The sequence below is a fragment of the Sus scrofa genome, chromosome 15 (genome assembly GCF_054392235.1).
Source record: "Sus scrofa isolate SSC_HxYL_T2T_F1_AM1 chromosome 15, Sscrofa_HxYL_maternal_Yorkshire_Landrace_v2.0, whole genome shotgun sequence".
Classification (NCBI taxonomy): Eukaryota; Metazoa; Chordata; class Mammalia; order Artiodactyla; family Suidae; genus Sus; species Sus scrofa.
This window is the reverse complement of record NC_139397.1, coordinates 80,632,660-80,658,703: the sequence shown is the minus strand read 5'-3', so window position 1 is coordinate 80,658,703 and position 26,044 is coordinate 80,632,660. Positions and strand designations below refer to the sequence as shown.

Here is a 26,044-nt window from a genome sequence, read left to right as displayed (position 1 = left end):
ACCTTTTTTCTTTTTTTTAATCTTTACCCTTCCTGATTAATTTTGTAAATAAAGAATCCTGAAGTTATATATGAGAAAATATCTTCTCATAAACAACTTTAAAAGACTTGCCTGCTAATTGATATTTTTCCATAAGTGCTTTTGTTGTGGTTGGAGGGTTCATGTTATTGCTGTCTGTTCATTTTTTATCTTGTGGTGTCTGGCTTATTTTGGGCCACAAAGAATTGGTTGGTTGATGTTGCTTTGGAACCTGCAATGAAGGTGGTATTCTTAACACACAGATTCAGAATGAGATGCTCTTCCAGAAGTTCAAGTATCAGATCTGAATGTTCTGGTCATCCACCAATATCTGGTAATAGATGATTCTTGAATACCTGAACTCCCTTACTGAATGTATTTTTCTAAATGATCTAAATAAATGGATTTCTACCAACTTTTATGTAATATGCTTAAATAATAAATAATAACATGTGATCACAGAGTAAAAGTTTTCAACTGAAAATTAATATGTTAATTTTCATCTGTATTTTTGTTTCAGCTTATTTTGAAAGTTTTAAGGTAAAACACCTTACCATTTGTACTTATACCATTATGAGGCATTTATTTTAAATTCTTACCATAGTTTATCTGGCTAAAAAAATGTAATAGAATGCCAAGCATATATATAAAACCTATAAATAGATATGACTCAGAAACATTTACTTGAATAATCTAAAAATACCTTTTGTTGCCACACATACACATAGGTAATTATACACACAAACAATCACTTAATTTAAAACAATTGCTGACAGTTATTGAATGCTAGGTATTCAGAACTTTGCATGCATTATCTCATTTAATCCTCCCGAAGTATTCATGAGAAAATTGAAAGTTCACTAAAGTTATATAATTTGTACAAGATCATAGCTAAAAAGCTTCAGATGCAGTTTTTGAAACCAGATAACTTCTGGTTGAGTCTTCTTGCTGAGACAATAAAATCTCTATCTTCATTTGTGTCTATGGCCATACCATCCTAAACATGTCCTATCTAATCCACCTGCATTGCTTCAAGACTTAGGTTTACACTTTTTGATCCCATAATCTTTGATGTGTGCGTGTGTGCGTGTGTGTGTGTGTGTAAAGAAAACAAAACCACAAGGTCTGGCATATAGTAAGTACTCAAAAAAATATATGTATGTGTGTGTATATATATGTTTTTTTTGAGTACTTACTATGTGCCATACTTTGTGTTTTTTGTTTTACTTTTTATTCTAAAATAATTTTACACTTCTAAATTACAATTCAAATACAGAGCATTCACCTATTTTTTTGTCCAGATTCCCCTAATTTTATTAATTTATATGACCTAGTATAATTATTAAAATTATAAAGATCAGAAAATTAACATTGGTTCAGTACTATTAACTATTAACTACCTATATCTTTTATATGAATTTTACCAGTTTTTCCATTAATGTTCCATTCTGCTCCAAAATCATTCTGATCCCACATTACATTTAGTTGTTGTAGTTCCTTAGTTTTCAACCTGTGGCGTTTCCTCAGTCTTTTCTTCCATGAACTTGACACTTGATGCATACCAGTCGTTTTGTATGTGCTCTCTCAGTTGGGGTTTGTCTAATGTTTTCTCATGGTTTGACTGAAGTTACGTGTTATTGAGGAGAATACCACAGAGGTGATGTACACTTCTGAGGGTATATGATATCTGTGTTTTTATAGCTTCTCCACTGTGAAGTTACTCTTTTGCCCTTTTTAATTAGTAAACATCTGAGAGGAAATATTTTGATACTATGCAAATACCTTGTTTTTCCTCAAATTTTCACCTACTGCTATAAGCATCCTCTTGATGCACACATGTATTTTAAACTTTCTTCTTTGAATGGTTCTTACAAGATGGCAAGCCAGTGATTGTTTTGTGGGTTATTCACAGATGTAAAGGCATTGCCTTCCTTTTAACTTTCAAGCTGATGGCTGGGATTCTAAGTATATTTGTGCTTAGCAGGTGAAAATAGTAAATAAAATTTGAATTCAATTGTATTTAGCTTGAAAAGAAAAAATTGAAAAGCCAATTCTTGTTAATTCAAGCATAAAACAATCTTCATTCTGGAGTTGCAAAGGCTAGAGTGGATTTGTTAAATTTCTTTCAAATGAAAAGAAGGATATGTATAAGATGAACATGGAGTAGTTGACCAAATTTTGAATTACTAGAACCAATAAATGCTTATTAAAACATGAGAAAAAAAATTTAACTTAAGGCAATTGTAGGAGGAGAATACTTAACATATAAGAATATTCAGCCACCTAAGAGATCATACTGGCTAAAAGTATATATCTAAGATTAAAACAGTTGAAATAATATGTGAATAATGTATAAGTAGAACTTCTAAGGAAAAGACTGCATAAGGAAGTTTGGTTTTTTTTTAAAGAGTAAAACATCTTCACACTTAAAATAGCAGCAAAAATAAAAGAGAAAATTGTACTTCACTGAACCTAAAAAAGGCCCCAACCTCATATCCTTAGCTCTAGTTCTAGTTTTTCTTATTGCTAGGTTTAAATTTTATTTTATCTTTAAACAGTGTTAAAATAAACTACCGGTACTTTATTTCTATGAAATAGAGTCTCAAAAGTAGATTGGGAAATCCAAGTATATTTTTAACTTTAATAAATATTTCCAGGAAGAGTAATCTCCAATGAGAAATACGTAGAGACTGTTCATTATGCTTTTGGGTTTTCCTTACTTTAGTCCTGAGTCAAGTTATATCAACAGAAAGAAATGTGTCGAGAGCTCATAACCTATTATCTATGAAAAACAAGTGACTTTTATTCATTAAGCTCTTATGTGCCAAGAACTCAGCTAAAGTCGTTATCTATATTACATCCCATTAATTTTGCCTGGACTACAAAGGCAAATTTTTTAAAAACTATTTGATTATTTTAAAAAATAATACATTTATAGAATTGCAGTTACAAAATAAAGAATCTTAGAAATGAAATGTACAGCATGAGGAATATAATCAATAAAGTGTAATATCTTTATATGGTGACAGATGGAAACTAGACTTATTATTTTGTAATGTATAGAAATACTGAAAAAAAAAAAAAAAAAAAAAAGGAGTTCCCGTCGTGGCACAGTGGTTAACGAATCCGACTAGGAACCATGAGGTTGTGGGTTCGGTCCCTGCCCTTGCTCAGTGGGTTAAAGATCCGGCGTTGCCGTGAGCTGTGGTGTAGGTTGCAGACGTGGCTCGGATCCCACGTTGCTGTGGCTCTGGCATAGGCCGGAGGCTACAGCTCCCATCTGACCCCTAGCCTGGGAACCTCCATATGCCGCAGGAGCGGACCAAGAAATAGCAAAAAGACAAAAAAAAAAAAAAAAAAGAAAGAAATATTGAATCACTTGTTGCACATCTAGAATTCACATAGTGTTGTAGGTCAATTACACATCAACTAAAAATTTTTTATTCAAAAAATGAAAAAATAAGTCATTGAAAAGCCCTCAAAATACATTTCAATATTAAATATTTTAGAATTCTTTGAGTGAGGTTATCATTTAAATAATACATCTTTTAGAATTCTTTGAGACTGAGGTTATCAGGTATAAATTTTTAAAAGCGACCTTTTCCTATAAACTCAATCTGTGTATTTTTGTAAATACATTTTTTGTACTTAGTGAAATGAGACTTGTTGGTGAAGAGAAGACATTTTATAGAGAAAGTTGTCAGCTATGGAGCTTGCCATCAGACAGCAATGTAAGCTTATTAGTAACTGTTTGATGACCCCAAACCTCCCATTTAAGCATTAGTTCTGTGTAGCCATCAGTACCAACTATGCCTTTCCATATCGAATGCTGATAAAGAGAAAGAAAAATTCTTTAGGAACATGGATATAGTCATAACAACAGTACTGTTATCTAAGGAGGCGATTGACATCAATGCTAGAATACGAAGAGAAGTTTTTGAGTTATGATTAGAAAACTCATTGAAATTGTCTTGGTGATGATGCTGTTGTGCCAATCTGAAATTACCTTTACCATATGTATCTATCTTAGAAAAATCATATATATACCATAAAGATTCAGTCAACATTAACCTTGCATTTTTTTAGTTGTCCAATATTTTTAAATATCAAATTATTTTTATTAAAAATATGTAGTAATTATGTGAATTGGCTATAGAATTCCATACAAAAATCTTTTTATGGCTAGATTATTTAAATGGTGAAATTTTACTTGTGTTTGATCAGAAGTTCATTTATGGATGTTATATCTTTTTTGTTTCTTATATATGTGTACTCAAAGCAAGTGTGAACCTCACAATTTCCTTGCTTAATTGTGGGATTAGTATATGCAAAGTATTAAAATGAGCATAGGACTTCCCGTCGTGGCTCAGTGGTTAACAAATCCGACTAGGAACCATGAGGTTGCGGGTTTGATCCCTGCCCTTGCTCAGCGGGTTAAGGATCCGGCGTTGCCGTGAGCTGTGGTGTAGGTTGCAGACGCGGCTCGGATCCTGCGTTGCTATGGCTCTGGCGTAGGCCGGTGGCTACAGCTCCCATCTGACCCCTAGCCTGGGAACCTCCATATGCCACGGGAGCAGCCCAAGAAATGGCAAAAAGACAAAAATAAATAAATAAATAAATAAAATGAGCATAAGCTATTCTAGATTTTAAAAATTTATTGTTATTACTGACATATAACATTAGTTTCAAGTGTACAACATAATGATTTGATATTTGTACGTATTGTGAAATGAGCACCACAATAAGTTCAGTTAATACCCATCACCACTCAGGTACACATTTTTTTTCTTCTTGATGAGAACTTTTAAGATCTATTCTCCTTTTTTTTTTTTTTTTTTTTTTAGGGCTGTACCTGTGGCTTATGAAAGTTCCCAGGCTAGGGGTTGAATCAGAGCTACAGCTGCCGGCCTACACCACAGCCACAGCAACACAGGATCCAAGCCTCGTCTGCAACCTACACCACGCAGTTCATGGCAACACGAAATCCTTAACCTACTGATTGAGGCCAGGGATTGAACTCGCAAACTCATGGTTCTTATTCATATTCGTTTCCACCGTGCCACAATGGGAACTCCAGGATCTATTCTTTTAGCAACTTTCAAATATACAACAAAGAATTATTAGCAATAGTCATCGTGCTGTATGTACATTGAATTCCATGACTTATTTGTTTTATAACTGGAAGTTTGTACCTTCTAATCCCTTTGATCCATTTCTACTCTAGATTTTTAATATCAACGTTTATAGACTATTAAAATAAGACCAAAGTAAGGTTGTACTCAAAGTAGCTGGGCAAATTAATAAGGAAACTTAGAAAAGGTTAAGTTATTATAAGTGCATCATAGTAAGGCCATTTTCATACCATAGGTCAAACTCTAGCAGAAACTCTAAAATGTATTTGTATCTTTGGGGGCACTCACTGTATTGGGGATTGCCAGGTCAGATTCTTGGATGTTGAAGACCAATAGATCTGTTACTATCTGGATTTAGAACTCAGGCTTACAGTCCACTCAGATATTTTCCTGATTCATTAAGATAATAAGGGCATTTGATGTAAATAAATGTATGAGATAATTTAAGAAGAATAAGAAGTTAATATGTTAATTTTCCTAAGGTGGTGGCAATACATATTTGTAAGAAGCTACTATATTCAAGTAACTATTAATGTTTTTAATGTAAGGAAACTTTGCGTGTCTATTAGAAGAATATTTGGTATATTACATATTAAATTTATTTCATGAATTGATATTTTTAATGATTTTCATATTTTAACTTTTTGAATAACATGTATTTCTAAAATTATTTCATATTTTAAAGAAGTAGTCCTAAAAGTTTAACTTACTTTATTTTATTTATCGTTTTATTTCCCCAATACATTATTTTTTTTCCTACTGTACAGCATGGTGACCCAGTGACACATAAAAGTATACATTCTCTTCTCTCCCCTTATCATGCTCCATCATAAATGACTACACATAGTTCCCAGTGATACATAGCAGGATCTCATTGCTAATCCATTCCAAAGGCAATAGTCTGCATCTGTTAACCCCAAGCTCCCAATCCACCCCACTCCCTCCCCCTCCCCCTTGGTTACAAGTCTATTCTCCAAGTCCATGAGTTTCTTTTCTGTGGAAAGGTTCATTTGTGCTGTATATTAGATTCCAGATATAAGTGATATTTTAAATATGTTCATTCTTTGTTTTAATTCCACTATTTAATACTGAAAATTAACATTCTCATCCCCTCTTATAGATATGGAGTCTGGAGAAAGGTTACCATCCTCAACAACCTCCTCTACTACACCAACTTCATCTTCTATACCTTCTGTGGCTTCATCAGTTTCAAAAGGCGGCCTTTCCACTGGAGCTGCTTCACTTAGCTCTACAATCAACCCATGTGGTGAATACCCTTTATTAACTCAATTTTAGAATGCCATTCATTTCCCAAGTTACATTCACAGTGTTTGATTGAACTCTGAATAAGATGTTTTCATTACCTCTGTTGACCTGTTGAACAATTCCAGTGTTAAACATGTAGTCTCTGCTTTTTCTGGATTTTATCAACGCATTAGGGTAGCACTGGTTATTCCATTTTTTTTATGCTCTCTTTGAGCATTTTAATCTTCTCTTTCATTTTAATGACTTACTTTGACCATTTTAATCAATAAATTAATATATGCAAAATCTTTTAAAATAATAGGCCCATGAGGGAGTGAAGAAATACAAAGGAAGCCTCAGTGATAAGATTTGGTCCCAATGCTCTGGACCCTTTGGATCTAAATTTGCTTCTAGTATTTGAAATGACCTTCACCACACCCTAACTCCCCTAGTTCACAAGATGTATACTAAAGAGAAAACATTTTTAAAGTTTTAAATATTTTACAATATTTTTTTAAAATATTATAAAATATTTGACACATTTCTCTTAAAATGAGCAAGGTTTATGTTGCTAAAAAGAGAACTTTATTTCAGAAGTGAAAATGTCCTCAATTTTGGTTTTATATAGAAGGAAGTTTAAATTATCCCCAAATCACTTTTTGCCCAAACATGTTTGGTAGGATATATCTTTTTTTTTTTTTTTTTAAACCAAACTTAATTAACTTATTCCCTTATCACTAGGAAACTTTTTAATCTTAAATATATTTTATCTTATAGATTAATTCATATGTATAAACATTAAAACTAAATGATATTTCACTTTGTCAAAATTAGATTTGTTATTTGGGTAAATGAAATGCATGAATATGGAATGTTTGCTAACAAAATACCCTAGCCCATTGTCAAGTATATATTTGTTGAATCAAATTTTTATTTGTTTCTAATCAATGGAATGACAAGAAGGATGTTATTTTGTCATTTTTTTTTATCAGAACAATTTTCTAACATTTTCTTAGTGATTAAAAGATAACTAAAATAAAAAAGCATTAAATTTAAAAAAGAAGTAAATAAAATCCCTGTTCTCCTTCACCCTGTATAATCTTGGTTAAATTATTTAACAACTTCATCCACACTTTTCCCTGTGTATAAAATGATGGCTATATATATATATATATATATATATATATATACACACATAAAATGATGAATGCCTTTGATGATATGCTGTGTTCAGAAATAGAGAAGCCATGATTGACATTTTACCTTGAGTTACTTTGTCTCAATGATTGCACACACCTGTACTGTTGTAATTATTTTTTCATGCTCTTTATAACTCTTCTCCTTTCCTTTGTTGTCAGCTCCTTTCATTGTGTTCTTTCAATATGCTATCTTTGTATCTCCTACTGAATTAGTCTTTAAAAGATAAAGTGTTTTCTGAGAAATGTCCATTTTTTTATGTTGAAGTTTTCATATCTTGATTACAGAGCCTTGAATTTTCTAGATGCTTACTGTCACCTATTTCTTGCTTAGTTTTCTGAATTAGTGGCATTTCAATTGCTTACACGTCCAATTAGATGTCAGGCACTATTTTTTATTTGTGGTAGTTGGGAGTTACAGAAGGGTGGGGTGTCCTTAATTGCTGAATAACATCAGAAATTTCCTTATCTAGAAAATAATTAGTTTTTATCTTTTATTTACCATTATAAAAGGTTGTAGAGTTTTTATGTAGAGATGCTTACATTGAATGAAACTAGTTTATTTCTATATTCAGAAACATATCACTTATTAATTAACACATTATACTTTTAGTACCTACAGTGTGAGGCTTTTTTTCCCTTTCTAGGAAAATGATTTTTTGTTTTTAACTTTTGCAATGTTGTGGTTTATATTTAAAGTAGAGCCTTACAGGAGTTCCCACTGTGGCTCAGTGGAAACGAATCTGACTAGCATCCATGAGGACACAGGTTGGATCCCTGGTCTCTCTCACTGAGTTAAGGATCCGGCATTGCCGTGAGCAGCTTGAATCTGGTGTTGCTGTTGCTTTTGTGTGGGCTGGCGGCTACAGCTCCAATTCTACCCTAACCTGGGAACCTCCATATGCTGTGGGTGTGGCCCTAAGAAGACAGGTAGATGGATAAGATGGATGGATGGACGGATGGATGGATGGATGGATAGATAGATAAAGTAGAGCCTAACAAAGAATGGAGAATCCTTAGTTGTCCCACGTAATTCAGTTTATCATATGTTCCTGCCCTTCCTTATTTGATTCATTGTTTTTTAGCCTATTCATTGTCTGATAATCCTCTCATTTTAAAAGTAAAATTAGAGAGTGATAATGGGCCTGTCCTCTTTATCTTAAACAATTTGAATCTCCTCAATAGTTTTTTGGTTGGTTGGTTGGTTGGTTGGTGGGTTTGGTGGGCAGGGTGGGGGTGGGGCGGGGGTACTGTTTGCTTCTGCAGCATGTGAAAGTTTCCAGGCCAGGAATTGAACCCGTGCCATAGCAGTGACCCAAACTGCTGCAATGGCAATGCTGGGTCCTTAACCTGCTGCTCCATCGGAAAACTCAGTGTTTTTGAAGTATAAAGACAACAAAACAGAATTTTCGTGTTTAAAATGTCAAAAACTCAACAGTTCTTTAATGGCCCCTTTGAGGAAATTCTGTTGTTTTAAACAGTTATTTTAATTGGCCTTTCTCTGTCATCTTCATTAATGATACGTCCATAGGAATTCCTCTGAGTTATAAAGGAATTTACCTCAAACCTTCTTTCAGACTTTGAATGATTAACTAATTACTTTTGAATCAACACCTTTTCGAGGTCTAGGGTTATACCTACCTACAAGTTAGTCTGTTACTATTATGATGCTAGCAGAAGACATGAAACTCAAGGGTCAGAGATCTTATTGTTGGTCTTATCAGAAAAGTTATGTTTCTTGTCCTTTTATAGTATAGTTTAAAAAAATAACTTACCTACTTCTAAACAATAATTTGGGACAGCTTTCAATACATGTATTGGCAGAATAAAAAAACAATTAAACTATCAAAAGATAGGCTCTAAAATTAAAAAGTGTTAGCTGAAGAAAGTTACAGCTATTGAACAACAAAAAAAAAACTTTAACTAATTAGCTGCTAGGAATAAAAGAAAACATAGTGGGTTAACATGGCCTATGTAACTAGTGCTAATAAACATTAGTTCCTCAGAGAAAAACAAACTTTTTTCTGACCCTGAGTGGTATGAGGAATGTACCACCAGAATCTTTTATATATAAAAAACCATGTGATGTACAATATTCTATATGTTAGTTTCATAGGTATTCAGACACTATTCTTGTACTGTCTCTGAGTGAAAACTGAAAGAATAGTATTCAATTCATAATTGCACAATTACACTTTACAGAGTGGATTGTTTGAGATTTAGGTCATTTGATGTAATACAAACAAAGCATAGAATTTTGAAAAATTTCAGTAAGTAAATAAGTAAACTGTCATAGACCAGTGATATTCAGTCCATTCTCAAGATAGAACCTTTTAAACAAAAGCTTGTAAAATGTTGAATGTATAAAATATATAAACTGTTTAAAACTTCTCTGCCTAAAGCTGGAGTATGCTTACTTTTGTCTTAAAGTTAGAGATTGAATTACATGTGTATCTTAATTGCAGGCCTGTCTCTGTAGAAGTGTGCCAAATCATGGTCTCTTGAGGTCCCTGAAGGTTGATCTGTAAGGCCTCTACCTAGGGTATGTGTCAGTTAATGAGAATGGTTAACTGCAAATGGGAACACATGGCGGATAAACATACCAGTCCTTAAACAGGCCGTCTCGAGGTGGATAGTGCCATCACAGGCCTGGGCTCCTAATTTTATACCCCTCTCCTCAGGTATGAGACTTTCATGCTCACGTGTATATCCCATGGCTTTTAGAAGGCTGATTGACCCACAGCACTGTTTTCCAGGAAGGAAGAAGGTGAAGTGAGAGAGGGCAAAACTTGTATGCCAGCTCACTTTGAATCCTTTTAAAAAACTTTCCCAGAAGCCCTATCCAGAGATTTCCACTTAATGTCTCTTGTCAGAACTATGTGAATAGTAATCTTAACTTCAGGGAAGGCCAGGAAAATTAGTTTTTAGCTGAGCATATTGCCATCATGAAGAAAATAGAGGTTATTAGTAAGGACTAAGGAGAGAATGGATAGCCAATATCTGCTATGGCTAAGTGGAACAGAGGGACAGGAGGTCAAGCTGGGGAGTGGGCCAAGGTCAGATCATGTAGAACTTCATGTGCCAGGCTTAGGGTTTAGACAGAATGATGCATTGATTAAAAGCAAGGACTTTGCAATTGAAAGACTCTAAAATTGAATCTTGGCTTGTCTGCTCATTAACTCTGTGAATTTAGGTAAATTACTTACTCCTTTCTAAGCTTTGGTTGCCTCATTTACAAAATCAATATAACAATACCCATTTTACAGCATTATAGGGATACATAACATATAGTAGATTGTAACCGTATAGTAGATTGTAGTAAATTGTAACCATTATTTATATCCATATTTGATCCAATGGAAAGGTTTTTTTAAATGATTTGAAAATGATAGCTCTAGCAGCATGTAGAACATCAGTTTGCAACAAGGGTGGGACAAGGGGCAAAGAATACCTTTAGAAGGTACTTATATTTATCTGGGTGAGAAAGGTAAGGACCAAAATTAAGGAGATATTGGAGATGGAGAGAGAGACAAGGTTCCAGAGAGATTTGGGGAGTAATTTCTTGTAGAATAGAATGACTGCATTTGGACAAAATGATATTTAAAGAGAGAGAGAGAGAAGCCCTGACATGGCTAACTGGGAGAGGGATGAAGTCATGGGAAATGTGGAGGAGGAATATATTTTAAAGGATTATGTTTGTTCATGTTGCATTTGAATGGAATATACATCTACGTATATTATCCACACTACTCTTGGTAAATATTTGTGTTGTTTCCAACTTTTGCCAATTACAAACAATGTTATAACTGTCATTATACATGGATCCTAATACATATGCATACGCATACCTTTTTGAAGAAGTCTTCAATCTTACTAGTAGTACCCATTTATTTTCTCATCAGCTGTGTATCACAGCTCCTGCTGCATAATCATCGGTATTGACACTAGTTATTGTCAGATTTTCTTTATTTTTGTCAATGATGAGTATGACATAGTGTTTATTAAGGTGCCTTTTAATAGGTTTTTAACCCTTTTGGGTTTCCTCTTTCTGAAGTAATTGTTTAAGATTTTGGCGCACATTTCTGTGGGGTTGTGTATCTATTTCTTATAGATGAGTGTGGTTTTTTTGGATGCTGGTCTTTTTTTCAGTTACCTTTGTGGGAGATAGCTTTTCCCACATGGTGTGTCTTTTTTAATTCTCCATTGTCTCTTAATGGAAAGTATTTCCAATTTTAATTTGGTCAGATTTATCAATATTTTTATTGTCTTGTCTAAGAAAGTCTCCTCTACCTTCAAGGTTATGAACATATATTTTTAAGATTTCACTTACCTCTCATTTACTGTTACTTTGAAAAGTATATGGTTATCAGATATCAGACCAGTTGTAACAGTCTGAATTGGCTTTTTGATTTTGGAACTACCACCAGTTGGAGTAGTTGGTTGATATATCAGTGATGTCAGCTGGAGATAACATAAACCACTAATGATATCTTAAGCAGAAAGATTTAATACGAAGAGTTAGGTACTTATAAAATTATTGAGAAGCTGGCCCCTGACCCCCATGAATGATTTCAGAGCATCACTGTTGAAATGACCTGCTTCCACCTCTAGTTCAGCCAGGACACCATCGTTCTAACTGATGGCTCCATGGATCATACCCCCTCAGCTGCATTCCAGTGATCAGGAACCACTGACATAACTGGCTCTAGGGCTGTTCTGTGCTGCCTGATGGATCTGCACCAGCAAAAAGAATACCTCGTGTGCTACCACTCTGCCAGCTTAACTCAGTTAATCTGTGAGTGCCAAATACATCTCATTGGCAGAATCTAAATTATATTCAGAATCCTGGCTATAGGAGAGACCAGTAAATGTACTCATTAGCTTTCCCAGCTTCTACATAACAGGAAAGTACACTAAAAGGAGGTTGGAAGAAATGTTAAATGTGCTAATTATCTATCCATTTAAGCTCATCTGATGATAGCCCCCCACCCCCCTGCCATATCGCCCCACCTTGTATTGTAATAAACCTCTGACACCTATACATGAGATTTATTCCAATTTCAATGATTCTTCTAAAAAATAGTATTTCATTAGTGCATCTTATAGCTCATGTATACTTACTACAAAGCTCTTTTTATATACTCTTTTTATGTAATAATATGCATTAAACCAAATAAAATAAATGCTTAACTCAATGTTATGGCTCTTAACTGTCACAATAGCAGATATCTACCATTTCCTTTTTAAAGATTATTTAAAAGACTTTTAAGGACTCTATTCCTTCTATACAGTATCATTAACTTTTCTCTATTGGATCATGTCCATTAGTATAAAAGCATGCTCTTATTATCTCCTATCTTAGAAAATAATACATACCAGAAACCCTTTCTTCTTTCTTCCCTAACACACTCTGGCTATTAAAATACTCTGTTTTCTGCCTTACTTTGTAACCAGATTTTTCAAAAGATGTAGCTATATGTGCTTTCTCCTTTTCCTTGTCTTTCATGTATATCTCAGCCCACACCCGTGACTCTTTCATGTCCTCATCTCATAGAGCCTCTCAGAGGAATTGACCCAATTGACCGGTTTTCCTTCTTGAAAACCTTTTAAGGAAGAGTTTGTGTCAAATTGATATAATTTCTAACCTAAAAATTTGGTAGAATCCACTACTGAAGTCATCTGGACTTGGAAGGTTGTTGGAGTATTGTTTTTTTTAAATGGTGTTGTTGGAAGATATTAAATCATGAATTCAACTTTTAAAATATAAATATACAATTATTCAGGTTAGCTTTGTCTCTGTGATGAGTTTGGTAGTTATGTCTTTGAAGGCATTTGTCCATTTCATACAAGTCACTGAATTTATAAGTACAAAGTTTTTCCAAATAGTATCCTATCTGATGAATGTGTAGAATTTGTAGTGATATCTTCTCTTTCATTATTGGTATTAATAATTTGTGCCTTTTCCCTTTTAACTTTGTGACTAGAGCTTGCTTTATCAATTTTATTAATCTTTCTGACAAACTAGCTTTGAGCTTCATAAATTTTTTTTCAATATTCTGTTTTCTGTTTCATTGATTTCTACCCTTTATTATTTCCTTCTCTTTTTCCATGGGTATGATTTCCTCTTCTTTTTTCCTGATTTCTTAAAAGGGAAGCTTAGATCATTTATGTTAGACCTTTCTCCTTTTGTTATGTATACATTTAATGCTATAAATTTCCCTTTTAAATACCACTTTAGCTGCATCTCACAAATTTTGATATGTTTACATTTCATTATCATTCTGGTAAAATAATTCCTATTTTTCTTTGTGGATTCTTCTTTCACTGATGGGTTATTTAAAAATCAGTAATTTAACAGGTTTTTGAATTGATGTCCATTTTAGTTTTATCATGATCAGAAAATATACTAATGATAATCTGTACTTTGTTTTTTGGCTTCCCAGTGCTGCTTTTTCAGACTGACCACCTGTGGGTCTCCTCTGTGCCTATAAAAATTGTTGGGTCAGCCAAGTACATGGCAGAGATGAGAGTCTCTTTCTCTCTGTAGTTTCCTTGCTTCAGAGATTACCCCCTGATTTCCAGTGGCTCTGTCAGCTTTGGACTCTGTTCTCTGACACTTCAAGCTTTCTGCTGCCTAAGCTAATCATGGTGAAGATATGCACTCAATTAAGAAATACATCAAACTGAATAAATCTGCTCTATGTACTTTCTCTGCTAGCTGTTTTACTGTGCCCCTGGAGTACTTCCCCATTCATGCACAGTGTACTCGTAGCTTGGCATTTGGAAAGTTTAAGTTCAGATTTGGGTCTCTTTCTGTGGCTTGATCAGTGCCAAGATTTCCCCTTTAAATATCCTTATTTCCTGGTATTTTCTTAGCCCTGGATCTGACCTCTGGCACCTTTTGTTGATAAGCCTTCTATTTCATCTTCCTCTCTCTTCTGTAGTTAGTATACCTGTGAGGTTTAGACATTTTCAGACCAGAAAGCCACAAAGTCACACTTGCTACCCCTTCTTGTTAACTTTTTTCTAGATGAAAACTTTCCCCTGACTTTTCTCTGCTTTCAGATTCTTCCCAATATCTTTAGTTTTATTGTTATTTAAAATCCAGTTTTTATAATTATTTACTGTGGAAGATTCTTGTCACTATTTAACTACTACTTCACCATTACCTGAAGTTGTCCTCCCTCAAAATACCCCACTTTCTTTCTTAAAAAATTTTCATGCTTCTGGGGATAGCATGTGACATAATCTAGTCAATCCAAACATCCTATTTCCCACACAGTGATGGTTATGTGATTGGTTAAGGAAGGCACATGATGCAAGTAAGACTAATGAAAGTCAAAGAGATTCCATTCTGGGATTTTTTATAAGAAATGGTGAGAAAGGATCTTCTTTTGTCTTACAAAACTGAAGTGAAGGACCTATCTGAGGAAGTAGAGCCAAAAGAGAAAAGAGAAATTAGATCCTAATAAACTTCCAACCAGTCTTCTTTATCTAAAGTGCACATTTTCTCTTTTTATATATTACTCAATGAATTTTACTACATTTATAGTTGTACAGTGATCACCACAACCAAAGTTTATAGCATTTCTATCCCAAACCCTCAGTGCATCCCCCTAACCCCCAATCTGTCTCATTTGAAAACCATAAGCTTTTTAAAGTCTGTAACTCAGTATCTGTTCTGCGTAGAAATTCACTGTGTCTTTTTTTAGATTCCACATGAAAGTGATAGCATGTGATATTGATGTCTCATTGTCTGACTGACTTCACTTAGCATGATCATTTCTAGGTCCATCCATGTTGCTGAAAATGCCATTATTTCTTTCCTTTTAATAGCTGGGTAATATTCCATTGTGTATATGTACCACAATTCTTTTTTTTTTTTTTTTTTTTTGTCTTTTTGCTATTTCTTGGGCTGCTCCTGTGCATATGGAGGTTCCCAGGCTATTGGTCCAATCGGAGCTGTAGCCACCGGCCTACGCCAGGGCCACAGCAACGCAGGATCCGAGCTGTGTCTGCAACCTACACCACAGCTCACGGCAACACCGGATCCTTAACCCACTGAGCAAGGGCAGGGACCGAACCCGCAACCTCATGGTTCCTAGTCGGATTCGTTAACCACTGTGCCACGACGGGAACTTCTGTACCACAATTCTTTATGCACTTTTCTGTCGATGGACATTTAGGTTGTTGCCACGTCTTGGATATTGTATACAGTACTTCAATAAACATTGGAGTACATGTGTCTTTTCAAGTCTTTGTTTTCTCTGGATAGGTGCCCAGGAGTGGGGAATTGCTAGATCAAACGGTAACTCTGTTTGTAGTTTTCTGAGGAATCTCCATGCTCTTTTCCACACTGGTTGCACCAAATGACATCTCCACCAACAGTGTAATGGGGTTCCCTTTTCTCAGCACCCTCGCCAGCACCTATTGTTTGTAGACTTTTTGACGATGGCCCTTCTGGCTGGTGTAAGGTCGTGTACCTCATAGTGGTTTTGATTTGCATTTCTCTGATAATGAGTGATGTTGAACATCTTTTCATGTGCTTTTTGGCTATCCATATGTCTTCTTTGGAGAATTGTCTGTTTAGATCTTCTGCCCATTTTTTGATGGGGTTGTTTGTTTTTTTGGTGTTGAGCTGCAGAAGGTGTTTATAAATTTTGGAGCTTAATCCCTCGTCAGTCGCGTCATTTGCAAATATTTTTTCTCACTCTGTGGGTTGTCTTTTTGTTTTGGTTAGGGTTTCCTTTTCTGTGCAGAAACTTTGAAGTTTGATTAGGTCCCATTTGTTTATTTTTGTTTTTACTGTCATTACTCTAGGAGGTGGATCTGAGAAGATGTTGCTGTGGTTTATGTCAGAGAGTGTTTGGCCTATGTTTTCCTCTAAGAGTTTTATAGTATATGTTCTTATATCTAGGTCTTTAATCCATTTGGAGTTTATTTTTATGTATGGTGTTAGGGAGTGTTCTAATTTCATTCTTTTCCATGTGGCTGTCCAGTTTTCCCAGCACCACTTATTGAAGGGGCTGTCTTCTCCATTGTATATTCTTGCCTCCTTTGTCATAGATTAGTTGGCTGTAGGTGCGTGGGTTTAATTCTGGGCTTTCTATCCTGTTCCACTGATCTATATTTCTGTTTTTGTGCCAGTACCATACAGTTTTGATTACTGTACCTTTGTAGTATAGTCTGAAGTCTGGGAGCCTGATTCCTCTAGCTCCATTTTTCTTTTTCAGGATATCTTTGCCTATTCTGGATCTTTTGTGCTTCCAAACAAACCTTAAAATATTTTGTTCTGGTTCTGTGAAAAATGTCCTTGGTAATTTGATAGGGATTGCATTGAATCTGTAGATTGCCTTTGTTAGTATAGTCATTTTGATAATATTGATTCTTCCATTCTAAGAGCATGGTATGTCTTTCCATGGTGTTATCTTTGATTTCTTTCATCAGCATCTTACAGTTTTCAGAGTACAGATCTTTTGTCTCTTTAAGTAACTTTATTCCTAAGTATTTTATTCTTTTTGATGCAATGGTAAATGGGATTATTTCTCTAATTCTGCTTTCTGATCTTTCGTTGTTAGTATATAGAAATGCAGTCAATTTCTCTGTATTAATTTTGTATTCTGTAACTTTGCCAAATTCTTTGATGAGCTCTAACAGTTTTCTGGTAGAGTATTTAGGATTCTCTAGTTATAGTATCATGTCATCTGCAAGTTATGATATTTTTACTTCTTTCTTTCCAATTTGGATTCCTTTTATTTCTTCTACTTCTCTGCCATGGCTAGGTCTTCCAAAACTTTGTTGAATAGTAGTGGTGAGAGCAGGCATCCTTGTCTTTTTCCTGAACTCAGCAAGAATTCTTTCAGGTTTTCACATTGAGAATGATGTCGGCTCTGGGTTTGTCATATATGGCCTTTATTATGGTGAGGTAAGTTCCCTTTATGCCCACTTTCTGAAGGTTTTTTTATCAGAAATGTGTGTTGGATTTTTTTTTTTTTTTGTCTTTTGTCTTTTGTTGTTGTTGTTGTTGTTGTTGCTATTTCTTGGGCCGCTCCTGCGGCATATGGAGGTTCCCAGGCTAGGGGTCGAATCGGAGCTGTAGCCACCGGCCTATGCCAGAGCCACAGCAACGCGGGATCCGAGCCGCGTCCGCAACCTACACCACAGCTCACGGCAACGCCGGATCGTTAACCCACTGAGCAAGGGCAGGGACCGAACCCACAACCTCATGGTTCCTAGTTGGATTTGTTAACCACTGTGCCACGACAGGAACTCCAGAAATGTGTGTTGGATTTTGTTAAAGACTTTTTCTGCATCTATTGGGAGGATCATATGGCTTTTATTCTTCAGTTTGTTAATGTGGAGTATCACACTGATTGATTGTCAGATATTAAAGAATCCTTGTCATCCCTGAGATAAATCCCATTTAATCGTGATGTATAATCCTTTTAATGTATTGCTTTATTACTTATATTTGCTAAGCAATATAAGCAAATATATTGTTTGCTAATATGTTGTTGAGGATTTTTGCATCTATGTTCATCAAATTGGCCTATAATTTTCTTTTTTTGTGGTATCTTTGCCTGGTTTTGATATCAGGGTGATGGTGGCCTCGTAGAATGAGTTTGGGGGTGTTCTTTCCTCTGAAATTTTTTGGAATAGTTTCAGAAGGCTGTGTTAGCTCTTCTCTAAATGTTTGATAGAATTCGCCTGTGAGGCCATCTGGTCCTGGACTTTTGTTTTTTGGAAGTTTTTAATCACAGTTTCAATTTCAGTACTTGTGATTGGTCCATTCATCTTTTCTATTTCATCTTTGTTTAGTCTTCGAAGATTGTACTTTTCCAAGAATTTGTCCATTTCTTCTAGGTTTTCCATTTTATTGGCATATAGTTGCATGTAGTAGTTTCTTATGATCCTTTGTATTTCTGTGATGTCGTAAGTTTTCATTTTCATTTCTAATTTTATTGACTTGATTCCTCTCTTTTTTTCTTCATAAGTCTGCCTAAGGGTTTATCAATTTTGTTGATCTTTTCAAAGAACCAGCTTTTAGTTTTATTGCCCTTTTCTGTGATTTTCTTCATTTCTATTTCATTTATTTCTGTTCTGATCTTTATGATTTCTTTCCCTCTGCTAACCTTAGGTCTTGTCTGTTCTCTCTCTAGCTGCTTTAGATGTAAAGTTAGGTTGTTTATTTGAGCTTTTCCTTGTTTCCTGAGGTGGACTTGTATTGCTATAAACTTCCCTCTTAGAATGGCTTTTGGTGCATCCCATAGGTTTTGGAGTGTTGTGTCTTTGTTGTCATTTGCTTCTAAGTATTTTTTAATTTCCTCTTTGACTTCTTCAGTGGTCCTTATGTTGCTTAGTCTCCATGTGTTTGTGTTTTCTGCAGTTTTTTCCTTGTTGTTGATTTCCAGTCATATAGCATTGAACCCAAGTCCTCATGGATACTAGTTGGGTTCGTTAATTGCTGAGCCACAAGGGGAACTCCCTGGCTCACTTTTTTTTTTTTTTTTGGCTTTTTAGGGCCGCACCCAGGGCATATGGAGGTTCCCAGGCTAGGGGTCAAATCTGAGCTGTAGCTTCCAGCCTACACCACAGCCAGAGCAACACAGGATCCAAGCTATGTCTCGGATCTCTTGGAAGAGATGCTAGGTATGATTTCAATTTTCTTAAAGTTACCAAGGCTTGATTTGTAGCCCAGGTGGTGATCAGTCTTAGAGAATGTCCCATGTGCACTTGAGAAGAATGTGCATTCTGTTGCTTTTGGATGGAATGTCCTATAAATATCTGTTAAGTCCATCTGGTCCAATGCTTCATTCAGGGCCTGTGTTCCCTTATTGATTTTCTGTCTGGATGATCTGTCCATTGCTGTAAATGGGGTGTTAAATTCCCCCACTATGATTGTGTTATTGTCAATTTCTCCTTTTAAGGTTATTAGGAGTTGCCTTATATATTCTGGTGATCCTATGTTGGGTGCACAGTTATTTAAAATTGTTATATCTTCTTCTTGGATTGATCCTTAGATCATTATGTAATATCCATTTACATTTAAGGTAATTATTGATATGTATGTTCTTATTGCCCTTTTATTAATCATTTTGGATTTGGTTTTGTTGTTCTTTTTTCTTCCCTTCTTCTCTTGTTCTCTCCTCTTGTGGTTTGATGACTATCCTTAGTGTTGTATTTGAGTTGACTTATTTGTTTGCGTATCAATTGTAGATTTTTGGTTTGCAGTTATTCTGAAGTTTTGATATAAGAGTCTATATATTTATACCAGATCATTTTAAATTGTTGATTTCTTAATTGCAAGTGCATTGCCAGTGTCCCACATTTGTACCTTCCTCTTCTCACGATTTCTGATTTGGGTAGCATATTTGTGTGTGGATGATTCCTAGCTTTACTGTATATATGCCTTTACTGGTGAGCCTTGTCATTTGTGGTATTTTTGTTTCTGGTTGCAGAGTTTTCTTTTCTGCCTAGAGAGGTTCCTTTAGTATTTGCTGTAAAGGTGGTTTAGTGTTGCTGAATTCTCTTAGCTTTTGCTTATCCGTAAAGCTTTTGATTTTTTCTTCAAATCTGAATGAGAGCCTTGCTGTTAAAGTAATCTTGGCTGGAGGTTTTTTCCTTTCATCATGTTAAGTGTATCATGCCACTCCCTTCTGGCCTGCAGAGTTTCTGCTGAAAAATCTGCCAATCACCTTATCTGGGCTCCCATGTATGTTATTTGTTTCTTTTCCCTAGCTGCTTTCAAGATTTTCTCTTTGTCTTTAATTTTGGGCAGTTTGGTTAATATGTGTCTCGGTGTATTCCTCTTTTGGTTTATTTTATATGGTACTCATTGGGCTTCCTGGATTTGAGTGAGTGGTTCCTTTCCCATGTTAGGGAAGTTTTTGGCTATTATCTCTTCGAATATTTTTTTCTGTCCCTTTCTCTCTTTCTTCTTCTGGCATGCCTGTAACATGGATGTTGGTGCATTTAGCGTTCTCCCAGAGTTCTCTGAGACTCTCTTTATTTCTTATCAATCTTTTTTCTCTTTTTTTTCCTGCATCCGTGATTTCCGCTAGTCTGTCCTCCACCTCGCTTATTCATTCTTCTGCCTTCTGTATTCTGCTGTTGGCTGCTTCTAATGAATTTTTTATTTCAGTTATTGTATTTTGCATCTCTGCTTGCTTACGTTTTAAATCTTGTGTTTCTTTGCTCAGTGCTTCCTGTGAATTATCCATCTTTGCCTCCAGTTTATTTCCAATGTCTTGCATCATTTTCAGCATCAACAGTCTACATCATTTAGCTGTTTTTCTGGTTTTTTTTCTGTCTCCATTATCTGAGTTATAGTTCTCTACCTTTTCATTTTTATGGGTTTTTGGCATGGTGCGCCTTTTGCAGACAATAGTTGTCGCCTCTCTTACTTCTGGTGTCTGCCCCCCTTGTGGCTAAAGTTGGTAGGGGGCTTGCTGTAGACTTCCTGATGGGAGGGACTAAAGCCTGCCCCCTGGTAGGTGGGGCTAATTCCTTTCCCTCTGGTGTATGGGGCTTTGTCTCTGGGTGAGATTAGAGGCAGCTGTGTGCCTGGAGGTTCTTTAGGCAGCCTGTTTACTGATGGGTGGTGCTGTGATCCCACCTGGATTATTGTTTGCCCTGGGGCTTCTCGTGCTGATGGGTGGGGCCAGATTTTCCCAAAATGGCCACATCCAGAGAAATGCATACTGATGAGTATTCCTGAGAATTTTACCTCCAATGCCCTCCCCCCATAACGAGCCACAGTCATCCCCTGTTTTCCCAGGAGATCCTCCAAGAACTGCAGTCAGGTCCAACACATATTCTTATGGAGCCTACACTTTGCCCTAGGACCCAGTGCACATTAAAGCCTGTGTGCGCCTTTCAAGAATGGGGTCTCCATTTCTCCCAGTCCCATGGAACTCCTGCACACAAGCCCCACTGGCCTTCAGTGCCAGACTTCCAGGGGCTTTCTCCCAGTGCCAGATCCCCAGGCATGAGGATTTGACATGGAGCTCAGAACTCTCACTGCTGTAGGTGGGTCTCTGTGATACAGTTGCTTTCTAGTCTGTGGGCTTCCCATCTGGCAGGTATGGGGTTGCTTATATTGCATAGTCACCCCTCCTACCTCTTGACATGGCCTCCTCTTTGTCTTTTGGAGTAGGATATCTTTTTGAAAGTTTCCATTCCATTTGGTTGAAGTTGTTCAGCCTTTGGTTGTAGTTTTGTTGTTTTTATGAGAGAAGTTGAGCTCCAGTCCTTCTCTTCCACCATCTTATTCCTTCCCTAAAGTGAACATTTTCAGATGCCTCATGTGAGGCAATACATCTACCATTTCATGTAGCCAGTTTGAGTTGGGTATTTTGTAGTTTTCAATCTAATTGATAAGACCTTCACCATCTAGTCCCAACTCAGGGTCTCAAACATGTTTTCTCTGTCTTAGAAAATCTGCATAAGGCTGATTGTTTCTCCTGCTTTGTTTCAGTTTAAAGTTCTGAGAGATTAATTAGAGAAGTTGCCTCTGTTCATCGTGTCTAGCTAATTGTTTTACTATTATCTATTTTTTCATCTTGTAATTTCCTCCATAGTACTTGTCAGAATTTATATTTATACTCTTGGTGTTGTTTTACTTATCTGTTCCTTTTTCTACATTTAAAGGACAGAGACAGTGTCTGTTTTCTTTCATCGATATGTAGTCAGTCAGTGTCTGGCACAAAATATGTGCTCAAGAAACAACTGGTATAGAAAGGAAGGAAAGGAGAGATGAACTTACAGGAATAGGCCTTGAAAATTAGATGATCTATTTACTCCAATTAACAAGTATTTTAGGGAGTTCTCATTGTGGTACAGTGGTTAACGAATCTAACTTAGGAACCATGAGATTGTGAGTTCGATCCCTGCCCTTGCTCAGTGGGTTAAGGATCCTGCATTGCCGTGAGCTGTGGTGTAGGTTGCAGACTCGGCTCGGATCCCGTGTTGCTGTGGCTCTGGCGTAGGCTGGTGGCTGCAGCTCCGATTCGACCCCTAGCCTGGGAACCTTCATATGCCGCGGGAGCGGCCCAAAGAAATAGCAAAAAGACAAAAAAAAAAAACAAACCAAGTATTTTAGGCTGTATTATGCTATGCTCTGGTAATAACATAGGACCTTAGGGATTTTAGTTGGATATGGGCAATATAAGCCATAGGGAAGGGAATCTTAAAAAATCAGTTGATCTTAATGAATTGGTATTGAATAGATAAAACCATGAAATCTAAAGTTATTAATTAGAACTTCTGATTTAAAAGATAAAACTTAATGTTCAGTAGAGAATCATCAAGAGAATGAAGTAGGCCTGTTTCTGAGGGTTCGGGGATAGAGCTAAAATTTCATTTCAGTTTCTTTGAACATTTATATTATAGTAGGGACTATTATAAGAATTTCCTTTTTAATGGAGTTGTCCATATTGTACATGCCTGTAAGTCATAAATAAAGGCCCTGGAATGTTCAACTATCTAGCTTTTTTCCCCCTGCCAGTGAGTTGATTTAATGAAGAATTTGATTGAATGAAGAATCATAAGGCATCAGGTATTTTTGAAATATTATTTTATCTAACCTTTATGAATAGAACTTTGTAGTTTTAATTTAGAATTTTAGCAGTAAATTACTTAAGAAAGGTAATGCCTTCAAATTAAGTACTCTTAAAAATGCATCCAGGAATATGTTTAAAAAATTATTTATTCCTCCCCCCAAAAAATATTTTGGAATCCTAATCTTCTCAGTACCTTAGAATGTGACCTATTTGGGGTCCTTACAAGAGGTAATCAAATTAAAATAAGGTTATTATGATGAGTTCTAAACAAAAACAACTACTGTCCTTATAAAAGAGGATCATTTAGACACAAAGATGTGTACAGAGAGAAGCCCATATGAAAATGTAGAAAAAATGCCTGAGGTTACCTACCAAGTTAGTAAGGAAGCATGGAACAGATCCTTCCTTAGCACCTTCAGAGGGAGCATGGCCCTGCCAACACTTTGATTTCAGATTTATTGCTTTCAGAACTGTGAGATAGTAAATTTCTGTTGTGCTAAGTCACTCAATTTATGACATTTGTTATGGCAGCCCCAGGAAATTAATATATGACTTTCATTTGAAAATTTCTGTTGTTCTAAGTCACTCAGTTTGTGATATTTGTTATGGCAGCCCCAGCAAATTAATATATGACTTTTATTTGAATGTGCCACATTTTTAATGATTAGCTGTACTTTACAGGTTGTATACTCAAGGCTGATTTTGCAATGCTGTAAAATATGTTTATAGTTTAAAAAACTAGAGACAAGAGTTTGAAGACAGGTTGCAAGAAGTTTGTGTAGCAATGAGGGATATGTGTTTTTCAAAGCCAATTTTGGTTTTGTTCATTATGGGAAATCTAAGGCTTTTTTATTTATTGAAATATAAGTGAAATAAAATTTTAGATTTAGATTTTTACAGTTACCTTTTTCTATTTAATTATTAAAATATAGTATATTTTAGGAGTTCCCGTCGTGGCGCAGTGGTTAACGAATCCGACTAGGAACCGTGAGGTTGCGGGTTCGGTCCCTGCCCTTGCTCAGTGGGTTAACGATCCGGCGTTGCCGTGAGCTGTGGTGTAGGTTGCAGACGCGGCTCGGATCCCGCGTTGCTGTGGCTCTGGCGTAGGCCGGTGGCTACAGCTCCGATTCAACCCCTAGCCTGGGAACCTCCATATGCCGCGGGAGCGGCCCAAGAAATAGCAACAACAACAACAACAAAAGACAAAAAGACAAAAGACAAAAAAAAAAAAAAAAAAAAATATAGTATATTTTAATCTATGAACTCTAGATCCTTCTTTTTACAAAAGAGGAAGTATTCTTATCTTTTAAGAGTAGTTATTTGCCTGAGGATTGATACAATTCAGCAGTACAATTTGCTGAACTGAATCAAAAGCTTATTCACCCTGTTCATTATTATATAGAGTAGCAGCTTTTGTTCCCAAAGCTACCTAGACTTTTAATGATTTGTTTTCCAATAAAAATACAGTTTGAAAGGAAAATAGAAATAGAATCCTGGGCGATACTGACTTAACCAAGTGATCAAAGTTAACATCATCAGTAGCAAATAGCAATATCATGGACCTCAAATAAGTCGTGGTAAGAAGGACACTCTGACTCTTCCCAAAAATGTATAACCTCTTCTAATCGTGAGAAAGCTTCAGACAAACGCATATTGAGAGACATTCTACAGACTACCTGACCCTGTCCTCTTAATGTATCAAGGTCATGAAAAATAAGACTGAGAAACTGTCATAAATTGGAGAAAATTAAGGAGACACAGCAACTAAATGCAATATGGGATCCTAGATTGGATATTAGCTCAGAAAAATGACAATAGTGGGAAAATTAATGAGATAGGAATAAATTATTTTAGTTAATTAATGAGGTTTAATTTCTTGGCTTTGAACATTGTTTTTTGTCATATGAGATGTTAGCATAAGGGGAGGTCAGAACTCTTACTTTTTTTTTGTTTGTTTGTTTCTTAGGGCTGCATTCACAGCATATGGAATTTCCCAGGCTAGGCATTGAGTTGGAGCTACAGCTGTTCCACAGCCACAGCAACATGAGATCTGAGCCTGTCTGTGACCTACACCACAGCTTACTCAATGTCATATTCTTAACCACTGAGCAAGGCCAGGGATCGAACCCACATCCTCATGGATCCTAGTTGGGTTCCTTAACTGCTGAGCCATGAAGGGAACTCCTGGAACTCTACTATTTTTGCAACTCTTATGTGTCTATAAAGTAATCTCAAATTAAATACTTAAAAATACTTTATTTCCATACCATGCTTTTTAAATGCTAAAATGTGAAAGTTAACTAGCTGGAAAAGGTTTAAGAATAAATGGATGAAATGTAGATTATTAAGGGAAATATTCTGTCACCATTAACTGTAGAATTCTTTCTGTTCTTTAATCAAAGTTCAAGTTTATAGAATTTGTACATTTTGAGTTTCACAATATTTAAACACTATTAAACATTTTAATATGTGGACCAGTAATTTGAGTATTTCTTTAATTTAGAGTAATTTCACTTTATTATACTCAGTTATGACTAATGTTAAAGTACTCATGTAACTTGTATTTGAATGTGTTATTGTTTTTGATGATTAGCCATACCTTGCAGGTTGTATTCTAGAGGCTGATTTTGCAATGTTGTAAAATGTGCTAACAGTTTAAAGAACTAGAGATAAGAATTTGAAGACATGTTGCAACAAGTTTCTATAGCAATGAAAGACTAAAAGCAGCATATATGGAATTCTATCATAGTAAGCAATCTCCTTGATTTTATAAAAACGATTAGATGCTTTATTGTACTTATTCCTAATAGTCATTTTATTCTGATTTGCTATCTGTGCTTTTCCTGACTGATAGAAGATTTTGTCCCCCGGCAGTTTAGGTTCAAGGCATCAG

At 35.7% G+C, this 26,044-nt stretch overlaps 2 protein-coding genes and 1 long non-coding RNA gene across 3 annotated transcripts in view; 1 reads left to right on the top strand and 2 right to left on the bottom strand.

The window, feature by feature from the left end:
• The window catches only part of LOC146395936 (uncharacterized), a 1,175,949-nt gene that overhangs the window by 146,940 nt on the left and 1,002,965 nt on the right, over window positions 1-26,044 (bottom strand). The window lies entirely within an intron of this gene.
• DAPL1 (death associated protein like 1) overlaps window positions 1-26,044 on the bottom strand; it is a 933,549-nt gene that overhangs the window by 320,616 nt on the left and 586,889 nt on the right. The window lies entirely within an intron of this gene.
• Window positions 1-26,044, top strand: part of BAZ2B (bromodomain adjacent to zinc finger domain 2B) — a 394,559-nt gene that overhangs the window by 240,825 nt on the left and 127,690 nt on the right. Inside the window, 1 exon segment of the mRNA NM_001445102.1 lies at window positions 6,271-6,417. Within this exon segment, the coding sequence (NP_001432031.1) occupies window positions 6,273-6,417 (145 nt within the window). The 5' untranslated portion in view covers window positions 6,271-6,272.